Below are 17093 nucleotides of genomic sequence, written 5' to 3'. Positions count from 1 at the left end.
GAGGTTAAGACATATCTCCTTACATTTTAAAATCCTTCCCAAAGGACAAGACCTGCCACTCCAAGGCTCATAACAGTTTAGGCAATTGAGCTTCCCACCTTCAGAGAAAAGGCTGAAATCCATATGGATACACACACACACACACACACACACACACACACACACACTTTAAGTATACAAAGTAGGGACTACACGCCAGGTAAAAGAATTTGACCAACATCTATGTTTTTTACCCTATCATTTTTATGTCATCAGAATGAAATGAGTTTGGTCTGTCTTGGAAGGAGTTAAGCATCACATTATTATAGCCTAAAATACCATATATATATGTGTTTATATATATATAATATATATTATATTTATATATATATATATGCCTGTTTACCAGGATAGATTAGGTAGGTTGGAGTGACAAACTTCATCACAATGATTTAAAATGAAAAAGTCTACTTATCGCAGGTATACAGATCAATGTTGAGTCCACCACAGGGCTCTTCTGTCACTGTAGTTATTCAAGGACCCAGATAGATGGCACAGTCACAATTTCAAAGAGTAAGTTAGAAATCTGGTAATTCTTACAATGGCAACTAGAACTTCATTTGGGAAGAAATTCACATACTTCCATTTACAATGCATTGGTCAGAACTATTTACTAGGCCCACTCAGCCATACCAGATCAGCAAGTGCAGCCCCACCACAATCCCAGAAGAAGAGAGGAACATATATTTAAACAAAAGAATCAATGACGACCACATTGCTTTATTTTCAAATAAATGTGTGTTAAAGCTTTATAATAACCACACTGGCATAACTGTTTTTTATAATGTTCAAAAAGAAATAAGCTCACCTGAAATTGCTTGGGATCTCCTTTCATTTCAAGTAAATCTTGAGATATCAGGAGAGGCTCGCTTTTCTCACAGCTCTCCTGGCTGATGAGCGTGTCCGCGTAGTTGGGCTGCGGGAAGATCAAGTGACTCCTCCGCGAGTCCCTGGTGAGCGAGACCTCCTGGGAATAGGTCTGCAGGAAAGCTCGCACCCCGTCCACGCCCACAAAATGAGAGGCGGGTACGCCCGCTGGTACACCTCCCGAAGCTTGCAGCACATGCGGTCTGTGCCAGCACTGCAGTCTGAGCGCCAGCAGCACGACGACAAAGGCCAGGAAGACGCAGGACACTGCGGCCACTGCCACCACCAGGTACAGTGTGAGGTCTGAGTCGTCAGCGTCTGCTGAGGGCTTGAGGCTTCCCAATTCGGCCAGGACGTCCGGGATGCTGTCAGCTACTGCCACTGTGAGAGTGACTGTGGCGGAGAGAGGGGGCTGGCCGTGGTCCTGGACCGCCACCACCAGGCTCTGCTTGAGCGCGTCTCTGTCCAGCAGGGCCCGCGCTGTGCGCACCTCGCCCGTGTGCAGCCCCACCGCGAAGAGTCCCGGCTCGCTGGCCTTGAGCAGGCGGTAGGACAGCCAGGCGTTCTGGCCCGAGTCTCTGTCCACAGCCACCACCTTGGTCACCAGGTAGCCGGGCTCTGCAGAGCGGGGTGCCAGCTCTACACCAGTAGAACCATCGGTGGGGAGGGTGGGGTATAGGATTTCAGGTGCATTGTCATTCTGGTCCAGCACGAGTATGCTTAGAGACACGTTGCTGCTGAGTGGAGGGTCCCCGCTGTCACTGGCTGTCACCAATAATTTCAGGTCTCTAACCTGCTCATAGTCGAAGGAGCACAAGGCATACAGGACTCCGGAGTCCGAGTTTATGGAGATGTAGGTGGAGAGAGGTGCCCCCTGGAAGGCATCCTCAGTCAGTGCATAGGTGATGTGGGCGTTCTCGATGCTGTCAGGGTCCTGGGCTGTCACAGAGAAGATGGAGGCTCCCCTGGGGTTGTTTTCAGGAATGTAGGCAGAATAGGAGGCATGAGTGAAAGCAGGTGGGTTGTCATTGATGTCTGCCACATGCAGGGTGATGTGTGTGTCTGTGGACAGCGGCGGACTTCCCCAATCTGTAGCTCTCAGAGTGATGTTATATTCGGACACCTGCTCACGGTCCAGGCATCTGGCTGTCACTAAGCGGTAATATCGGTTTATTGATTTTTCTAAATTAAATGGCATATTTCCCAGAACAAAAACTGTGACTTGCCCATTTTGCCCGGAATCCCGATCATGCACGTTGATAAGGGCAATTTCCCTTCCAGCAGTAGCCTCTTCTGGGACTGATTCTGTGAGAGAAGTAATCGTAATTTCCGGGGCATTGTCATTCACATCCAGAACTGTGACCAGAATCTTAGCTTTTGAAAGGAGACCTAGTCCATCTTGTGCTTCAATTTTAATTTCATAGAAAGTAGCATCCTCATAATCTAGGCTTTGTGATATTGATAAATCCCCAGTCACTGAGTTGAGATAAAAAATCTGAGCGATTCTCCCAGGCATTTTATCTAGTACATAGGATACTTGAGCATTAAATCCCTCGTCAGGGTCAGTGGCATTCACCGTGAGCAGCCAGGTGCCTACCGGCAAGTTCTCCTGAACACTTACTCGATATTCAGACTGAGTAAATACTGGTGGATTGTCATTTGCATCCAGCACTATCACTTGGATGCACAAGTTGCTAGAATGAACAGGGTCGCCACCATCAGAAGCAATTAGGACAAGCTGGTGAACTTTCTTTTCCTCACGGTCAAGAGCCTGCTGCAGCACCAGCTCTGGGTACTTGGCCCCATCAGAGACACTCTTCACAGCCAGGGAGAAGTAGTCATTGGGGCTGAGCTGATAGCTCAGCAGAGAGTTCATGCCCACATCTGGGTCAAATGCAGTCTTAAGTGGAAATCGAGTTCCTGGAACCGTTAGTTCACCAATTTTTATTTCCAATTCCTCTGTTAGAAAATCAGGAGCATTGTCATTAAGGTCTTTAATTTCTATTTCTACTTCAAAAATTTTCAATTTGTCTTCAACCAGGATGTTAAAACTCACCAGACACCGCGCGCTCTGAGCGCAGAGCTCCTCCCGGTCTATCCTGCCCGCAGTGACCAAGCTGCCGCTTCGCGGGTTCAGAGCAAAGAGCTGCGTCCTACCTCTGGAGACGATGCGGACTCCCCGCTCCGCCAGCTCCTGGGGCTCCAGCTCCAGGTCCTTGGCGATGTTGCCCACGAAGGAGCCTTTCTCCAGCTCCTCTGGCACCGAATAGCGGATCTGCCCGCATCCGGTCTTGCACAGCGTCCCCAGAAGCGCGTACAGCAGGGCCAGTCCTCCGCCATTTCTGAATTTCAGGTAATTGGTCATTTCCTTTTTGGTGAATTATTTTCTCCGAATTGGGTACCAATTTCTCACGACGGACTTCAGTCTTATTTTCTCAAGGAAGTAACCCTTTCGTGGGCCTAATTTATAGGTTACGGAGCTGGCTGACTGAAAGGGTGAGCTTTGGAGCAGCCTCGGATCTTGTAAATGTGATTTGCTGGTTCTTTGCTCTTTGGAAACAAGAAAATGGATTAGCTCTTCAGTGGCGTTTTCCTCCTTGAGTGGTGAACAGCGACGCTCAGAGGCATAACCGTTTACTGCACCCTCTTAGACAAACCCAAGCCAGACTTTCTGTTTCTCAGCACCTGAAATTCTTTTTATCAGAGGTAATGGGATCAGTCTTTATTTCACATAACTGAATCGCTATATGTTAAAGGATGTGACTTCAAGTTATCTTCCTTGGGAAGCCATGAGATAATCTTAAGATCACTAATATTGCTTCAAACATGCTGAAGTTACTGTTTTGAAATGTTCAGACAAAGTTTAAGAACCTCACAGAAATATCAGCCATATTTATAGGGCATGCCTCTTGAAATTTGTCCTTGATAGCCTGACATCTTGGTTTCAATATTTTCCATTTAACCCATACATTAAACACACATATAATTAAGTGTACGACAAAACCTGGGGATTTAAGGTGAACAATATGAACACAGCCACTTCCCTCACAGAGTTATAAGGATATTAAAGCAAACAAGGAATTACAGTGCATTGAGATAACTACCATAATGGGAGAAGCCAAGGGCAATGGGAGGACCTCCAACCTGGCCTTGGAGGTTAGCAAAGGCTTCCCCAAGAAGCATGAGAGAAGTGGATCAGGGATAAGGCCTGGATGTGAGAGAGGAGAGCATGGGAATGCTTAGATGTGAGAGAGAAACCACAGAACTTCAGGGTACTGAAAGTCGTCCACTTTGCCTAAATCTAGAGTATGAAGATGTTTCTAAGGACTGAAAAACTGAAACTAGTGGAGATAAAGTTTTGTTTTATATGCCAGAAACCCTTTTCCTGTATTTGTTTTCCTCTCCAAGCACAGAAATAGGAATTCATTTGTCACTTCAATCATGATGCATTATATACCTATGTATAAGGCATTTATTTTCAGGAAGTGTTACTATAAGCACTAGAAGGAACTTTGTATTCAATTTTCCTCAGTTCATACTTCTATTTACCTGCAAAATGTTATGACATATTATTCCACAGTGAGTTCCAAATTTATCTCAAAGAATATTATGTAACAGTAGTAAGACAATGGAATGCATTATTTCAGATCAATTCTCCCTCCAATGCCCTTAAACAATAAAGAATCACAGCACCTTAAAGAATGACAATACCATTATATACATGACTGACTTAGTACATGATTTTTCCAAATAAAAGATGATCCCATTTATATATTAGCATAATTTTTGTTCTCTGTTATTAAATATATAGCTAACATACTAAAAGCCAACATGGGAAGAGGAATGGGGAAGGTAAACTTGGTTGTAAGGGGGACTTATGTTGGTTGAGGAATTGGAAACATTTTTAACAGCTGCTGTGAGTAGGAAACTTTGAGAAGAGAAATGTAAAAGGAGAACCTTTAGGGGCAATAATTTGATATGGTCTCTGAATCCTTGAGGATATATATTATTTTTAAAGATAAAAAGGCAATGTGGTTTGCACATATGAGAAAAAATAAAAGTAACGGGGGGGGGGTGGACATCCCTGCCGGCGCAGTGGTTAAGAATACGCCTGCTAATGCAGGGGACATGGTTCAAGTCCTGGTCTGGAAAGATTCCACATGCCATGGAGCAACTAAGCCCGTGTGTCACAACTACTGAGCCTGCGCTCTAGAGCCCGCAAGCCACAACTACTGAAGCCCGTGCACCTAGAGCCCATGCTCTGCAACAAGTGAAGCCATCGCAATGAGAAGCCCACGCACCACAATGAAGAGTAGCCCCTGCTTGCTGCAACTAGAGAAAGCCCACGTGCAGCAACGAAGACCCAACGTAGCCAAAAATAAATAAATTTATTTTTTAAAAAAAGTAACACGGAATAGAAACATCTTCACTGCTATACAAACCATGTATTATAGAGCAAATGATAACTCAATCACTTCTTAAAGGAACACAGAGCTACTTTAGAGGCTAATGAGATTTTTAACTAAACAGAGATTCCATGACATACCCTCCTGAAACACGGTGAAGTATATATATTTCTAAATTTGCATCTTTTAATAGGGAAGATCATGCAAATCAAGAAAAATGAAGAATCTCACTGCCAAACTGAAGAAAAAATATTAAGACTGAGTGAGAAGAAAACAACCAACTAAAGTATTTCATTATTCATAAACAAATATAAATAAACATAAAAGCCTTAAATTTTAAAGGAGGGAGGCATCTGGGGAAACACAAAAGTCAACATTTATATTTCTAAGAAGGAAAGAATTGTTGATCCACGTGCATGAGATGGTTTCCTCAGGGACAAGAAAGAAGTATGAGAAGCCAGTTCCTCAGGCAGTGCTCTTTTGATAACTTAAATATCACCTTCACTTACTAACTCCTGATTTATAATCATGACGCAATGATTCTAGCTCCTCTTCCTGTTTACACTGTGTGAACACTTAGAACTAGAAAGAAATAATTCACCAGGACTAATTTCCTAAAAACTGAATATATCCACAAAGGAATATGGGAAATAGAAAAGGTATGGTAAACTGTGGAGACAGCTAAGTAATTAGGTAAATTTATTTCTTTTAGCAAAGTAGCTCACAGGTATATTACGAAGAGAATTTACCTGAGAAAAAGTTTCTTCTTTGTCTTCAGGTATAAGTTGAGGTTCTGAAAGAAAATCCTTTTTCTCACAGCTCTCCTGGCTGATGAGCGTGTCCGCGTAGTTGGGCTGCGGGAAGATCACGTGACTCCCCCGCGAGTCAGCGGTGAGCCAGGCCTCGTGGGAATAGGCCTGCAGGAAAGCCCGCACCCCGTCCACGCCCACAAACTGAGAGGCGGGCACACCCGCTAACCCGCCTTCTGAAGCCTGGAGCAGGCGCGACGTGTGCCAGCGCCTCAGCCTGAACGCCAGCAGCACAATGACAAAGGCGAGGAAGACACAGGAGATGGCAGCCACCGCCACCACCAGGTAGAGTGTGAGACCTGAGTCGTCGGGGTTGGCAGAGGTCCTGATGCTGCCCAAGTCGGCCAGGGCCTCGGGGATGCTGTCCGCCACTGCCACCGTGAGCGTGACCGTGGCTGAAAGAGGGGGCTGGCCGTGGTCCTGGACCGCCACCACCAGGCTCTGCTTGAGCGCGTCTCTGTCCAGCAGGGCCCGCGCTGTGCGCACCTCGCCCGTGTGCAGCCCCACCGCGAAGAGTCCCGGCTCGCTGGCCTTGAGCAGGCGGTAGGACAGCCAGGCGTTCTGGCCCGAGTCTCTGTCCACAGCCACCACCTTGGTCACCAGGTAGCCGGGCTCTGCAGAGCGGGGTGCCAGCTCTACACCCGTGGAACCGTCGGTAGGGAGGGCGGGGTACAGAATTTCCGGCACGTTGTCGTTCTGGTCCAGCACGAATATGTCCAGTGACACGTTGCTTCTGAGCTGTGGGTTCCCACTGTCATGCGCTGTCACCCACAGCTGCAGTTCATGGAATTGCTCATAGTCAAAGGAACGCAGCGCATAGAGGATGCCAGTGTCAGAGTTGATGGAGATGTAGGAGGACAGAGGCGCCCCCTGAACGATGTCCTCAGCCAAGTTATAGGTTACATGGGCGTTGTCATCACTGTCAGGGTCATGCGCCATCATGGAAAAGATGGAGGCACCTCTGGGGTTGTTTTCTGGAATGTAGGCAGAGTAGGACGTGTGGGGAAAGGTGGGAGGGTTGTCGTTGATGTCTGTCACCTGCAGCAAAATGTGAACATCTGTGGACAGAGGTGGGTTCCCTCCATCTTTAGCGATCACAGTGATGTTGTATAAAGAAAACTGTTCCCTGTCAAGGACTCTGGTTGTAACCAGTCGGTGGTAATTGTCCACTGACCTTTCTAATTTGAAAGGAAGGTTCTCCGGGAGTGAACATGTGATAAATGCATTCTGCCCAGAGTCTCTGTCATGTACATTGAAAAGTGCAATTATGGTTCCTGGAGGAGAGTCTTCAGGAACTGAGCTGGTAGCAGACGTCATGTAAAATTCTGGGGGATTGTCATTTACGTCGAGAACAGCGACAATGACCTTCGTTCTGGTCAGAAGGCCTGGACCATCCTGAGCTTCAATATCAATTTCATGGAATTTGGCATCCTCATAATCTAGGCTTTTTGTGATCGTTATTTCTCCAGATGATGACTTAAGCTCAAATACCTCTGAGGTTTCTTCAGGATTTTTCTCCAGAAAATATGCCACTTGAGCGTTGTATCCCTCATCTGCATCAGTGGCTGTCACTGTGAGTATCCGGGTGCCTACGGGCGTATTCTCTGGAACATTTACATGGTACTCGGGCTGTGTAAAAACAGGCGCGTTGTCGTTCGCATCCAGGACCATCACGCGGATGCGGGAGGTGCCAGATCTGACAGGGTTGCCCCCGTCCAAAGCCACAAGAACGAGATGGTGAACGGCCTCTTCCTCACGGTCAAGGGCGCGTTCCAGCACCAGCTCCGGATACTTATTCCCATCTTTTCCGCTTCGCACGTCCAGGGAGAAGTGGTCATTTGAATTAAGTTCGTACCTTTGGAGGGTGTTCTCTCCGACGTCTGCATCATGTGAGCTCTTCAGAGGGATCCGGAATCCTGGCGTAGTCATTTCACTGATTTTTAGCTCCAGTTCCTCTACTACAAAGCGAGGGGCATTATCGTTAATATCTGTTATTTCCACCTCCACTGAATAAATACTCAATTTATCTTCCCGGAGTATGTTGAAACTCAGCAGACACCGCGCGCTCTGAGCGCAGAGCTCCTCCCGGTCTATCCTGCCTGCGGTGACCAAGCTGCCGCTTCGCGGGTTCAGAGCAAAGAGCTGCGTCCTACCTCTGGAGACGATGCGGACTCCGCGCTCCGCCAACTCCTGAGGCTCCAGCCCCAAGTCCTTAGCGATGTTGCCCACGAATGAGCCCTTTTCGATCTCTTCTGGCACAGAATAGTGCATCTGCCCAGCTCCAGCCTCCCACAGGGTCGCCAAAAGAAGGCACAGCAGGACAAGCCTTCCGCGGTTTGGCAACTTTAGCAGAGCCGCCATTTCTTGAGCTGCAGTCTTTTCTCCCAGGCAACTTCCAGCATCCAGGCCGGGACTCCAATCTTTATTCCTCAGGGTCTGAGGTGACAAGCATTCACGGGACCCAGGTAACTGTGGAGAGAAGTAGTGGGCTGCTGGACTTAATTTTTTTGCCGTCCCGAAGCTTGCGGGCCAAACGCCCAGCCCTTTGTGTTATGCGAGCCGTAATGTTGGAGTGGATGTCTCACAGGCTTCCTTCTTAGGTGGTCAACAGCGACGCCCAGAGGCCTAAGTAATTTCTGCACTCTTTCAGGTAAACCCAAGTTATTATTTGTTGCCCCTGTGACTTTCAAGTTGTTTTGAAGAATCTTACAGTTCTAAGATACCTTAGAAGTAGCTCTTTCAAGTCAGGAGGATTTTTTTCAGAATGAATAAGAATGGTGTGAATGAATGTGACCTTGATAGTAGTTGCAAGGAAAGTATCATTGAACGCTGGAGGCATTAATCAAGGCAGCCTCTGCCCTTATGCCAAACATCTTCAACCTCTTATTTTATATTCAGAGACAATAAGATTAATCTAAAAATATTAGCTACATTATATTCTAATGTTATATATTTTAAATTTCTGTGCTTAATGGCTTAGTATTGAACTTCAAAACCTGTATTTTTTTCCCCAAAATCTGTATTTAAATTATTGAATTTTCGGACATTTAATTGGGTGACTACCCAATTAAGGCCTGACACTTTGCCTGATTGATGCTGGAGATAGAAATGGTGCACCTGATGAACACAGTCCCTGTTCTCAGGAAGCCTACAGGATAAGGGAGGACACAGTAAAGTACACAGAGTATTTTAATAGAGTATGGTAACTGCTATGATGGTTGGAAACCCTGGGCAATGGGAGAATACATAGGAAGGGTATCCAGCCTAGATTTGGGGGTCAGGAAAGACTTTTCCAGGACAAGATTGAAGCTGGATCCTAAAAGGTATGACTGGATCAAGAAAGAGGCTGGAGTAGTGTTCTAGAACCTTAGTACAAATTCTTGGAGGCGAGAGGCAGCACGAACATTAAGGAAACTGAAGGTGGTTTGTTCCTTGTTCTTTTCAAGATTGTTAGGGCTGGGCTTCCCTGGTGGCGCAGTGGTTGAGAGTCCGCTTAACGATGCAGGGGACGCGGGTTTGTTCCCCGGTCCGGGAAGATCCCACATGCCGCGAAGCAGCTGGGCCCGTGAGCCATGGCCGCTGAGCCTGCGCGTCGCTGAGCCTGCGCGTCCGGAGCCTGTGCTCCGCAATGGGAGAGGCCACAGCAGTGAGAGGCCCGCGTACCGCAAAAAAAAAAAAAAAAGATTGTTAGGGCTACTTGAGGTCCCCTGACACTCCATATGAATTTTAGGATGGATTTTGTTCTATTTATACAAAAAAAGGCATTGGGATTTTCATAGGGATTGCACTGAATCTGTAGATTGCTTTGGGTAGCTCTATAAGTTTTTGATAGATACTCTTTATCAGGTTACGGACGTTTCCTTCAATTTCCAGTTTGCTAAAAGATTTTAATCATGTGTTGAATGTTCTCAAGACCTTTATTATGCCTCTGTTGAAATGAACATATGGCTTTTTACCTTCAATCCCCTAATATGAAGTTTTATATTATTAGATTTTCTTATATTGAAATATTCTTGCATCCCTAAGTAATAAACCCCATTTAGTCGTAAGCTATAAATATTGCATATATAGTAGATAGGATTTTGAATCAACATTCTTGAGCGAGATTGCACACTTCTGGTCTCATTTCAGTCTTTTTGCCTTTTGGCTTCTTCCCCATTGAACTTTTTTCATTTTTAACCCATTCCTCTGAGAACCCTGATGAAATATTTATTGGAAACAACTGATACTAACTCACTATGTTTTCTAGTAGAGCCTCTAGTTTGTTTTTTAAAACTTTTTCTTCAACATTGTTTTGATACTTTTGAGTCTCATTAAATAACTGCTCGACATCCCTTATTGTAGTTCTCTAAAGATTTCTGTTTCTTTGTCTTTGACAACATCTGGTTTTACTCTGTATATTATTTCCCACTCATGTTTCTTGCTTCGTATTAAGCTGTTTTATTTTTTCCTAGTCTTACTTGCTTTTCCTTCCCTTTCTCTTTTCCAGGTCTTTGTCTATAATCAGAATTTGGGGTTTTCTTTTAAGATCTCTAAAATGAATTTTAGTCATGCCATCTGACTAGCCAATATTAGTCCCAGCACTGGACTTGACAGTAGTTTCATTTTCTCCCCACTGGTGTTGGCTTCTATTGCTTCATCATCATAATTCTTCTTTGTTTGCATTTCAATAATTTATACTTTTTGTTACTTTTCCTATTATTTTATTTAAATTTATGCTAATATTATATCTTTCTTGCTCTCTTTCTTGAGTGGCAAGCTAAACTCACTTGTTTTAAATCATTTGCTTTTTGAAATTCTTATAGTTGTCTACAAATTTACCCCTAAATATTCTTTTCTCTGTATTCCACAATTTTTAATAAGTAATATTTTAATTCTTGTAGTTTTTATTTCATTGTGATTTTTTAAATCCAAGAGTAATTCAGGGTTGTAGATTTAAATGTCCAAACTTTTCTGTTTCCTTTTACTATTTTAAAATGTTTGCTTTGTGATTTTTCCAGCTTTATTGAGGTACAAGTGACAAATAAAATTGTAAGATATTTAAAGTGTACAACATGATGATTTGATATATGTATACATTGTGAAAGGATTCCTCTACTGAGCTAATTAACACATCCACCGCCTCACGTATTTACCTTTTTGTGTGTGTGTGTGAGAGCATCAGGTTCTACTCTTAGCAACTTTCTATTATACAATACAGTGTTGTCAACTGTAGTCTCACGCTATACATTAGGTCCTAAGGCCTTATTCCTCTTACAGCTGAAGGTTTGTACCCTTTTACTAATCCCTCCCTATTTTCCTCACCAGCCACTTTGTGATTTAACTACATAAGGCATGTATACTATTTGTACTTTGAAATTTGCTCTACGATTTTTGTGATGACTATGCAGTAAGTTGTTGTAGATTTTCCATATGTTCATGTAAAAATTGGCTATTCTATATTTATTGTGTATACAAATACCCAACAAATCTGTCAGATCAAGCTTATAGATTCTGTTATTCAAATATGCTGTGTGCTTAGTAATATTCTGCCTGTGTGATGTATTATTTCTTATGGAACTGTGTTAAAATCTCTTTCAAATTTCAGATTTGAAAATCTGTATTATTTCCAAAGCTATACTGTTATTCAAATATGCTGTGTGCTTAGTAATTTTCTGCCTGTGTGATGTATTATTTCTTATGGAACTGTGTTAAAATCTCTTTTAAATTTCAGATTTGAATATAATCTGTATTATTTTCAAAGCTATATTGTTTGGTAATAGGAGCTCATGATTTTTATATCCTTTTGGTTGTCTGTTCTTTTTATAAGTATGATCAGTTCATTAAAAAAATCACCACTAATGTTGTTGCCTTAAACACTACTTTGGTGTTATATTAAATTGACATGACTGCTTTCTTGTGTGTAGGGTGTGTGTGCATATCTATCGACATCTTTATCTTCAGTATTTCAGTATAATTGTATTTTAAGCACGTATCTTGTCAGCAGAATAGATGGATTTAAAAAATCAACCAACTTGGCAATCTTGGTGTTTCAATAGGTGAAAAGGTCATTTATATATACACAGAAGCAAAGTTTTAAATTATAAGAGTTGAGAAAATTTTAAATTGTAACAACTTATGGTATTGAGAGTATACTCTTGGTACCAAACAGAAAATAAAAATAAAAATCCACACTTAGACATACAGCAAGAATGAGAGAAATTTTTTTAAAGCCATCAGAGAAAATAAAGATTACCTAAAAAATAATAATTTGTTGGCAGGAAATTCTCACTAGCAAAAGAAAGTTCCAGAATTCTCCAGGTCCCAGACCATAACTAGGTATTTTAATGGCACTTTTAATGGTATGCGGCAGTGGTATTCTGAATATCACAGCTCAGGTCTGAGAGACATAGTGTTCATTTTCTGAAGCCAGCATCTGTGTCCACCTTACTCCCTTGGTCTTTAGCTTGCAACAAGTTACAACCATGGGAACTGGTAGGTAATGTTTTTATGTGATTTTCCCCCTTTTTAACTAGCTAAGGGGCCTAACTGCTTATTTTGGATGCAAGCAGTAAGCCTGGCTCAGGTCCCTTGTTTAGCCCAAAGCCCTTTTGTCCCTATTACACTGCTTGAACAATCTCATCTAAGTACAAGACTAGAATTCCCACTTTAGTTTTAGCCTGGCTCACCACTTTCTGTCCCATCTTCGGTCCATTTAGCTATCTATCTTTTTTTTTTTTTTTTTTTTTTGCGGTATGCGGGCCTCTCACTGTTGTGGCCTCTCCCGTTGCGGAGCGCAGGCTCCGGACGCGCAGGCTCAGCAGCCATGGCTCACGGGCCCAGCTTCTCTGCGGCATGTGGGATCTTCCCGGACCGGGGCACGAACCTGTGTCCCCTGCATTGGCAGGCGGACTCTCAACCACTGCGCCACCAGGGAAGCCCCCTAGCTATCTATCTTTTATTTGTGCCTGACTATGCTTCTGCTTTCTTCTTTTTTATTTTATACATGTATCTTTAATTTATTGGAGCAGAGTAAGTATATCAAAGCATAGATTTACTCCCCTACGATGCATTTCTTGTGAAGAGCTTACACACATTAAAATGGAATATATACTTGATTTCTGTTAGTTGTTTACATTACAGGCATAATATACAAATCACGAGGCTTCAAACTATTTCTCAAGTTGCACAGAAAATTTTCTGTCATTCATCTTATTACTTAATTTCATGTTACTTAAACAGCTGATGCATTCTTGAGCACGCATAAAGCATGTCAAAATAAATAACTAAACAAAAGGCTAAGAAAGTTTAAATTTGCAGCTTACCTAGATTTCCATAATTTTATATTAACACAACTTAAAAATACTACTTTAGACAATCTTTACCCTTTCAAATGTCCCCAAATAAAACAGCGCCCCGACAGATGACATCTACATTAAATTTAAGGATAAATTAGGAGATACTTATAACTTAAGGATATTTGAAAACAGTATTAGTCACATTAATATTGGTGGACCTTTTCTAGTAACACACAATCCTTGCTAGATAAGAGAATGGTAAATCCAGACAAATAAAATTATTTGGCCAGAAGCAAGCAAGAAAACCTTAGAAGCCAAATCTCCTTGTTTCTAATGCAGTGCTCTTTCCACAACTTTTTTCATTAGAACTCTTTGTTCTAATGAAAGAACAATGATAAATATACTCGGATATAAACATTTAATGATTTCCCAGAATTTGTAAATAGAAAGCTACAATGATATATGGGAAATAGAGAACTGTTAGTAGTAAAGAATGGAAGCAAGTAAGTAAACTCAGGAATTATTTTTACCTACATAAATTTACTACACAAAGTTTACCTGAGAAAATGTTTGCTTTCTGTCTTCAAGTAAAGACTGGGGTGCTGATAGAAAATCCTTTTTCTCACAGCTCTCCTGGCTGATGAGCGTGTCAGCGTAGTTGGGCTGCGGGAAGGTCACTTGACTCACCTGCGAATCCGCGGTGAGCGAGACCTCGTGGGAATAGGTCTGCAGGAAAGCCCGCACCCCGTCTACGCCCACAAAGTGAGAGACAGGCACGCCCGTCAATCCTCCTCCTGAAGCCTGGAGCACACGCGTCCTATGCCAGCGCCACAGTCTGAGCGCCAGCAGCACAATGACAAAGGCGAGGAAGACGCAGGACACCGCGGCCACCGCCACCACCAGGTACAGCGTGAGGCTGGAGTTGTCCAGGTTGGTGGAGGGTTCCATGCTGCCCAAGTCGGCCAGCACATCTGGGATGCTGTCAGCCATCGCCACTGTGAACGTGACAGTGGCCGAAAGAGGGGGCTGGCCGTGGTCCTGGACCGCCACCACCAGGCTCTGCTTGAGCGCGTCTCTGTCCAGCAGGGCCCGCGCTGTGCGCACCTCGCCCGTGTGCAGCCCCACCGCGAAGAGTCCCGGCTCGCTGGCCTTGAGCAGGCGGTAGGACAGCCAGGCGTTCTGGCCCGAGTCTCTGTCCACAGCCACCACCTTGGTCACCAGGTAGCCAGGCTCTGCGGAGCGGGGTGCTAGCTCCACACCGGTGGAACCGTCAGTGGGGAGGGCGGGGTACAGAATCTCAGGTGTGTTGTCGTTCTGGTCCAGCACGAATATGTCCAGTGACACGTTGCTGCTGAGCGGCGGGTCCCCGCTGTCACTTGCAATCACTCTCAGTTGCAGGTCACGGAACTGCTCATAGTCGAAGGAGCGCAACGCATACAGGACTCCAGTGTCTGAGTTGATGGAGACAAAGGAGGATAGAGGTCCCCCCTGGATGGTGTCCTCCACCAGGGAATAAGTGACTCGTGCATTCTCATTGCTGTCAGCATCGTGGGCAGTCACGGAGAAAATGGAGGCACCTCTGGGGTTGTTTTCTGGAATGTAGGTGGAGTAGGAGTCCTGGAGGAAGACAGGGGAGTTGTCATTGATATCTGTCACTTGCAGTGAAATGTATGTTTCGGTAGATAGAGTCGGAGTTCCCTGATCTGCTGCTGTTACTGTGATGTTGTACTGGGAGGTAAGTTCTCTGTCCATTGTTCTTTCTGTCACTAAACGGTAATAATTATCATCTAACTTTTCTAATTTAAAGGGTAGATTTCCAGAAATGGAACACGTAGTGTGACCATTGTCTCCGGAGTCCTGGTCGTGCACACTGATAAGAGCAATTATGGTCCCAGGAGGAAAGTTTTCTGGGACTGCAGTGGTGACAGAGGTGATGGTCACCTCTGGGGCATTATCATTTATGTCCAGAACTTTGACCAGCACCTTAGCTCTGGCCATGAGGCTTGAACCATCCTGAGCTTGAATTTCCATTGGATAAATTGTGTATTCTTCGAAATCCAGAGGTTCTTTATTTGATATTTCTCCTGTGTAAGAATCCAAGTGAAATACTTGTGCCACTTTGTGGTCTATATTATGAAACAAATATGTTACTTCCCCATTGGCTCCCTCATCTGGGTCTGTGGCTTTTACCGTGAGCAGCCGAGTGCCCAGCGGCACGTTCTCAGGAACACTTGTGTGGTACTGTGCTTGAGTAAACGCTGGAGGGTTGTCATTTGCATCCACCACCTGAACTCGAATTCGGAGGCTTTCTGAACGGACTGGGTTGCCCCCATCAAAAGCGGTGAGGAGGAGGCGGTGGACAGCGTCTTCTTCCCTATCTAGGGGACTCTGCAGGACCAACTCTGGCTGTTGGGACCCATCAGGTCCCTGTTGCACATCCAGGGAGAAATGAGGGTTGGAGCTGAGCTGGTACATCTGGAGCGAATTCATACCCACATCAAGGTCTTGCCCAGAAGGTAGAGGGATCCTGGTACCTGGAGTGGTTATTTCATTCATTTTAAATTCTACTTCCTCTAACTGGAATTGGGGAGTGTTGTCATTAATATCAATTATTTCCACTTCAACAGGGAAAAGCTTCATTTTATCCTCTACCAAGACGTTAAAACTCACCAGACACTGCAGGCTCTGAGCGCAGAGCTCCTCCCGATCTATCCTGCCTGCGGTGACCAAGCTGCCGCTTCGCGGGTTCAGAGCAAAAAGCTGAGTCCTACCTCTAGAGACGATGCGGACTCCCCGCTCCACCAGCTCCTGGGGTTGTAGTCCCAGGTCTTCGGCAATGTTGCCTACAGAGAAACCTTTATCTGTCTCTTCTGGCACTGAGTAGCGGATCTTCCCAGCCTGGGCTTCCAACAACATCCACAGAAAAAGGAACAGCAAGACCAGCCTGCGGCAGCCGAGCACCTTCACTCGAATCGTCATTGCTCTCTTGCTTCGTAGTTTTCTCCCAGTCTGGCACCAACAGTATTGTTTCTCTGCTCTTCTGAGTCTAAATTAACCGAATTTTCAGGAGAATTCAGAGCATAAAGGGGTCCTGAATTAGGATCTGGGCAGCCTCAGGGAGTCTGTTTTCAATCTGGCAGTGATGGAGGTTCTAAGAAGTTTTTTTTTCCCCTCGGTGTGTTTGTGTGTGGGTGTGTGCGCGCGCGCGCGCGCTGCCTTTATCTCCCAGACTGGTGAACAGCGGCACCCAGAGTCCTAACCAGTTACTGCACTCCTAGATAATACTTGAACTTTCTCCTCATTAACCTGATCAACCTTTCCTCAAGTCTTAGTTTATTGTCAAGGAAATAGTTAAGCATTATACATTATAACTATGAAAAGGAGAAATTGCTGTGTTCATTTAATTAGTTACATCTACATATTGCTTAATTGTAACATACAGTAGAATCCAAGCTATCCTGGATGTTCCAGTAGTATTCCCAAGCTATCAGCTTTCCATTTGCTAGTCAGGAAGTATCACAAAAGGGACAAATCATTCCTCCACTTCTTCTGTAGTACATTTTGATCACTTGATAATTTCACAGGCCATATAGAAGAGCAAATGCCCTTTGACTGGAGGATGAAAAAAACTAAAAGGAAAAATAAACTTTTAGAGTGTAAGCAAGACTTTAAAAAATTGGACTATCCCATTTCCT

General features: G+C 44.3%; 3 protein-coding genes across 3 annotated transcripts; all 3 read right to left on the bottom strand.

Annotated features, from left to right (window-relative positions):
• Positions 1–780: 780 nt before the first annotated feature.
• On the bottom strand, positions 781–3352 carry LOC136121122 (protocadherin gamma-A3-like). The gene is given in 2 exon segments (XM_065874929.1): positions 781–831; positions 833–3352. Coding segments are annotated over 2 exon segments (2490 nt in total). The 5' UTR covers positions 3272–3352.
• A 2519-nt stretch (positions 3353–5871) lies between these two features.
• On the bottom strand, positions 5872–8482 carry LOC136120268 (protocadherin gamma-A2-like). The gene is given in 2 exon segments (XM_065873708.1): positions 5872–6058; positions 6060–8482. Coding segments are annotated over 2 exon segments (2610 nt in total).
• A 5459-nt stretch (positions 8483–13941) lies between these two features.
• Positions 13942–16377, bottom strand: PCDHGA1 (protocadherin gamma subfamily A, 1). The gene has a single exon (XM_065873707.1). The coding sequence runs from the start codon at positions 16375–16377 to the stop codon at positions 13942–13944; it is 2436 nt and encodes an 811-aa protein (XP_065729779.1).
• Between the last annotated feature and the right edge of the window lie 716 nt (positions 16378–17093).

Source organism: Phocoena phocoena, chromosome 3 (assembly GCF_963924675.1).
Source record: "Phocoena phocoena chromosome 3, mPhoPho1.1, whole genome shotgun sequence".
In the NCBI taxonomy this organism is placed as follows: domain Eukaryota; kingdom Metazoa; phylum Chordata; class Mammalia; order Artiodactyla; family Phocoenidae; genus Phocoena; species Phocoena phocoena.
The sequence above is the reverse complement of the archived record's forward strand: the minus strand, read 5'-3'. Positions and strand labels throughout refer to the sequence as shown.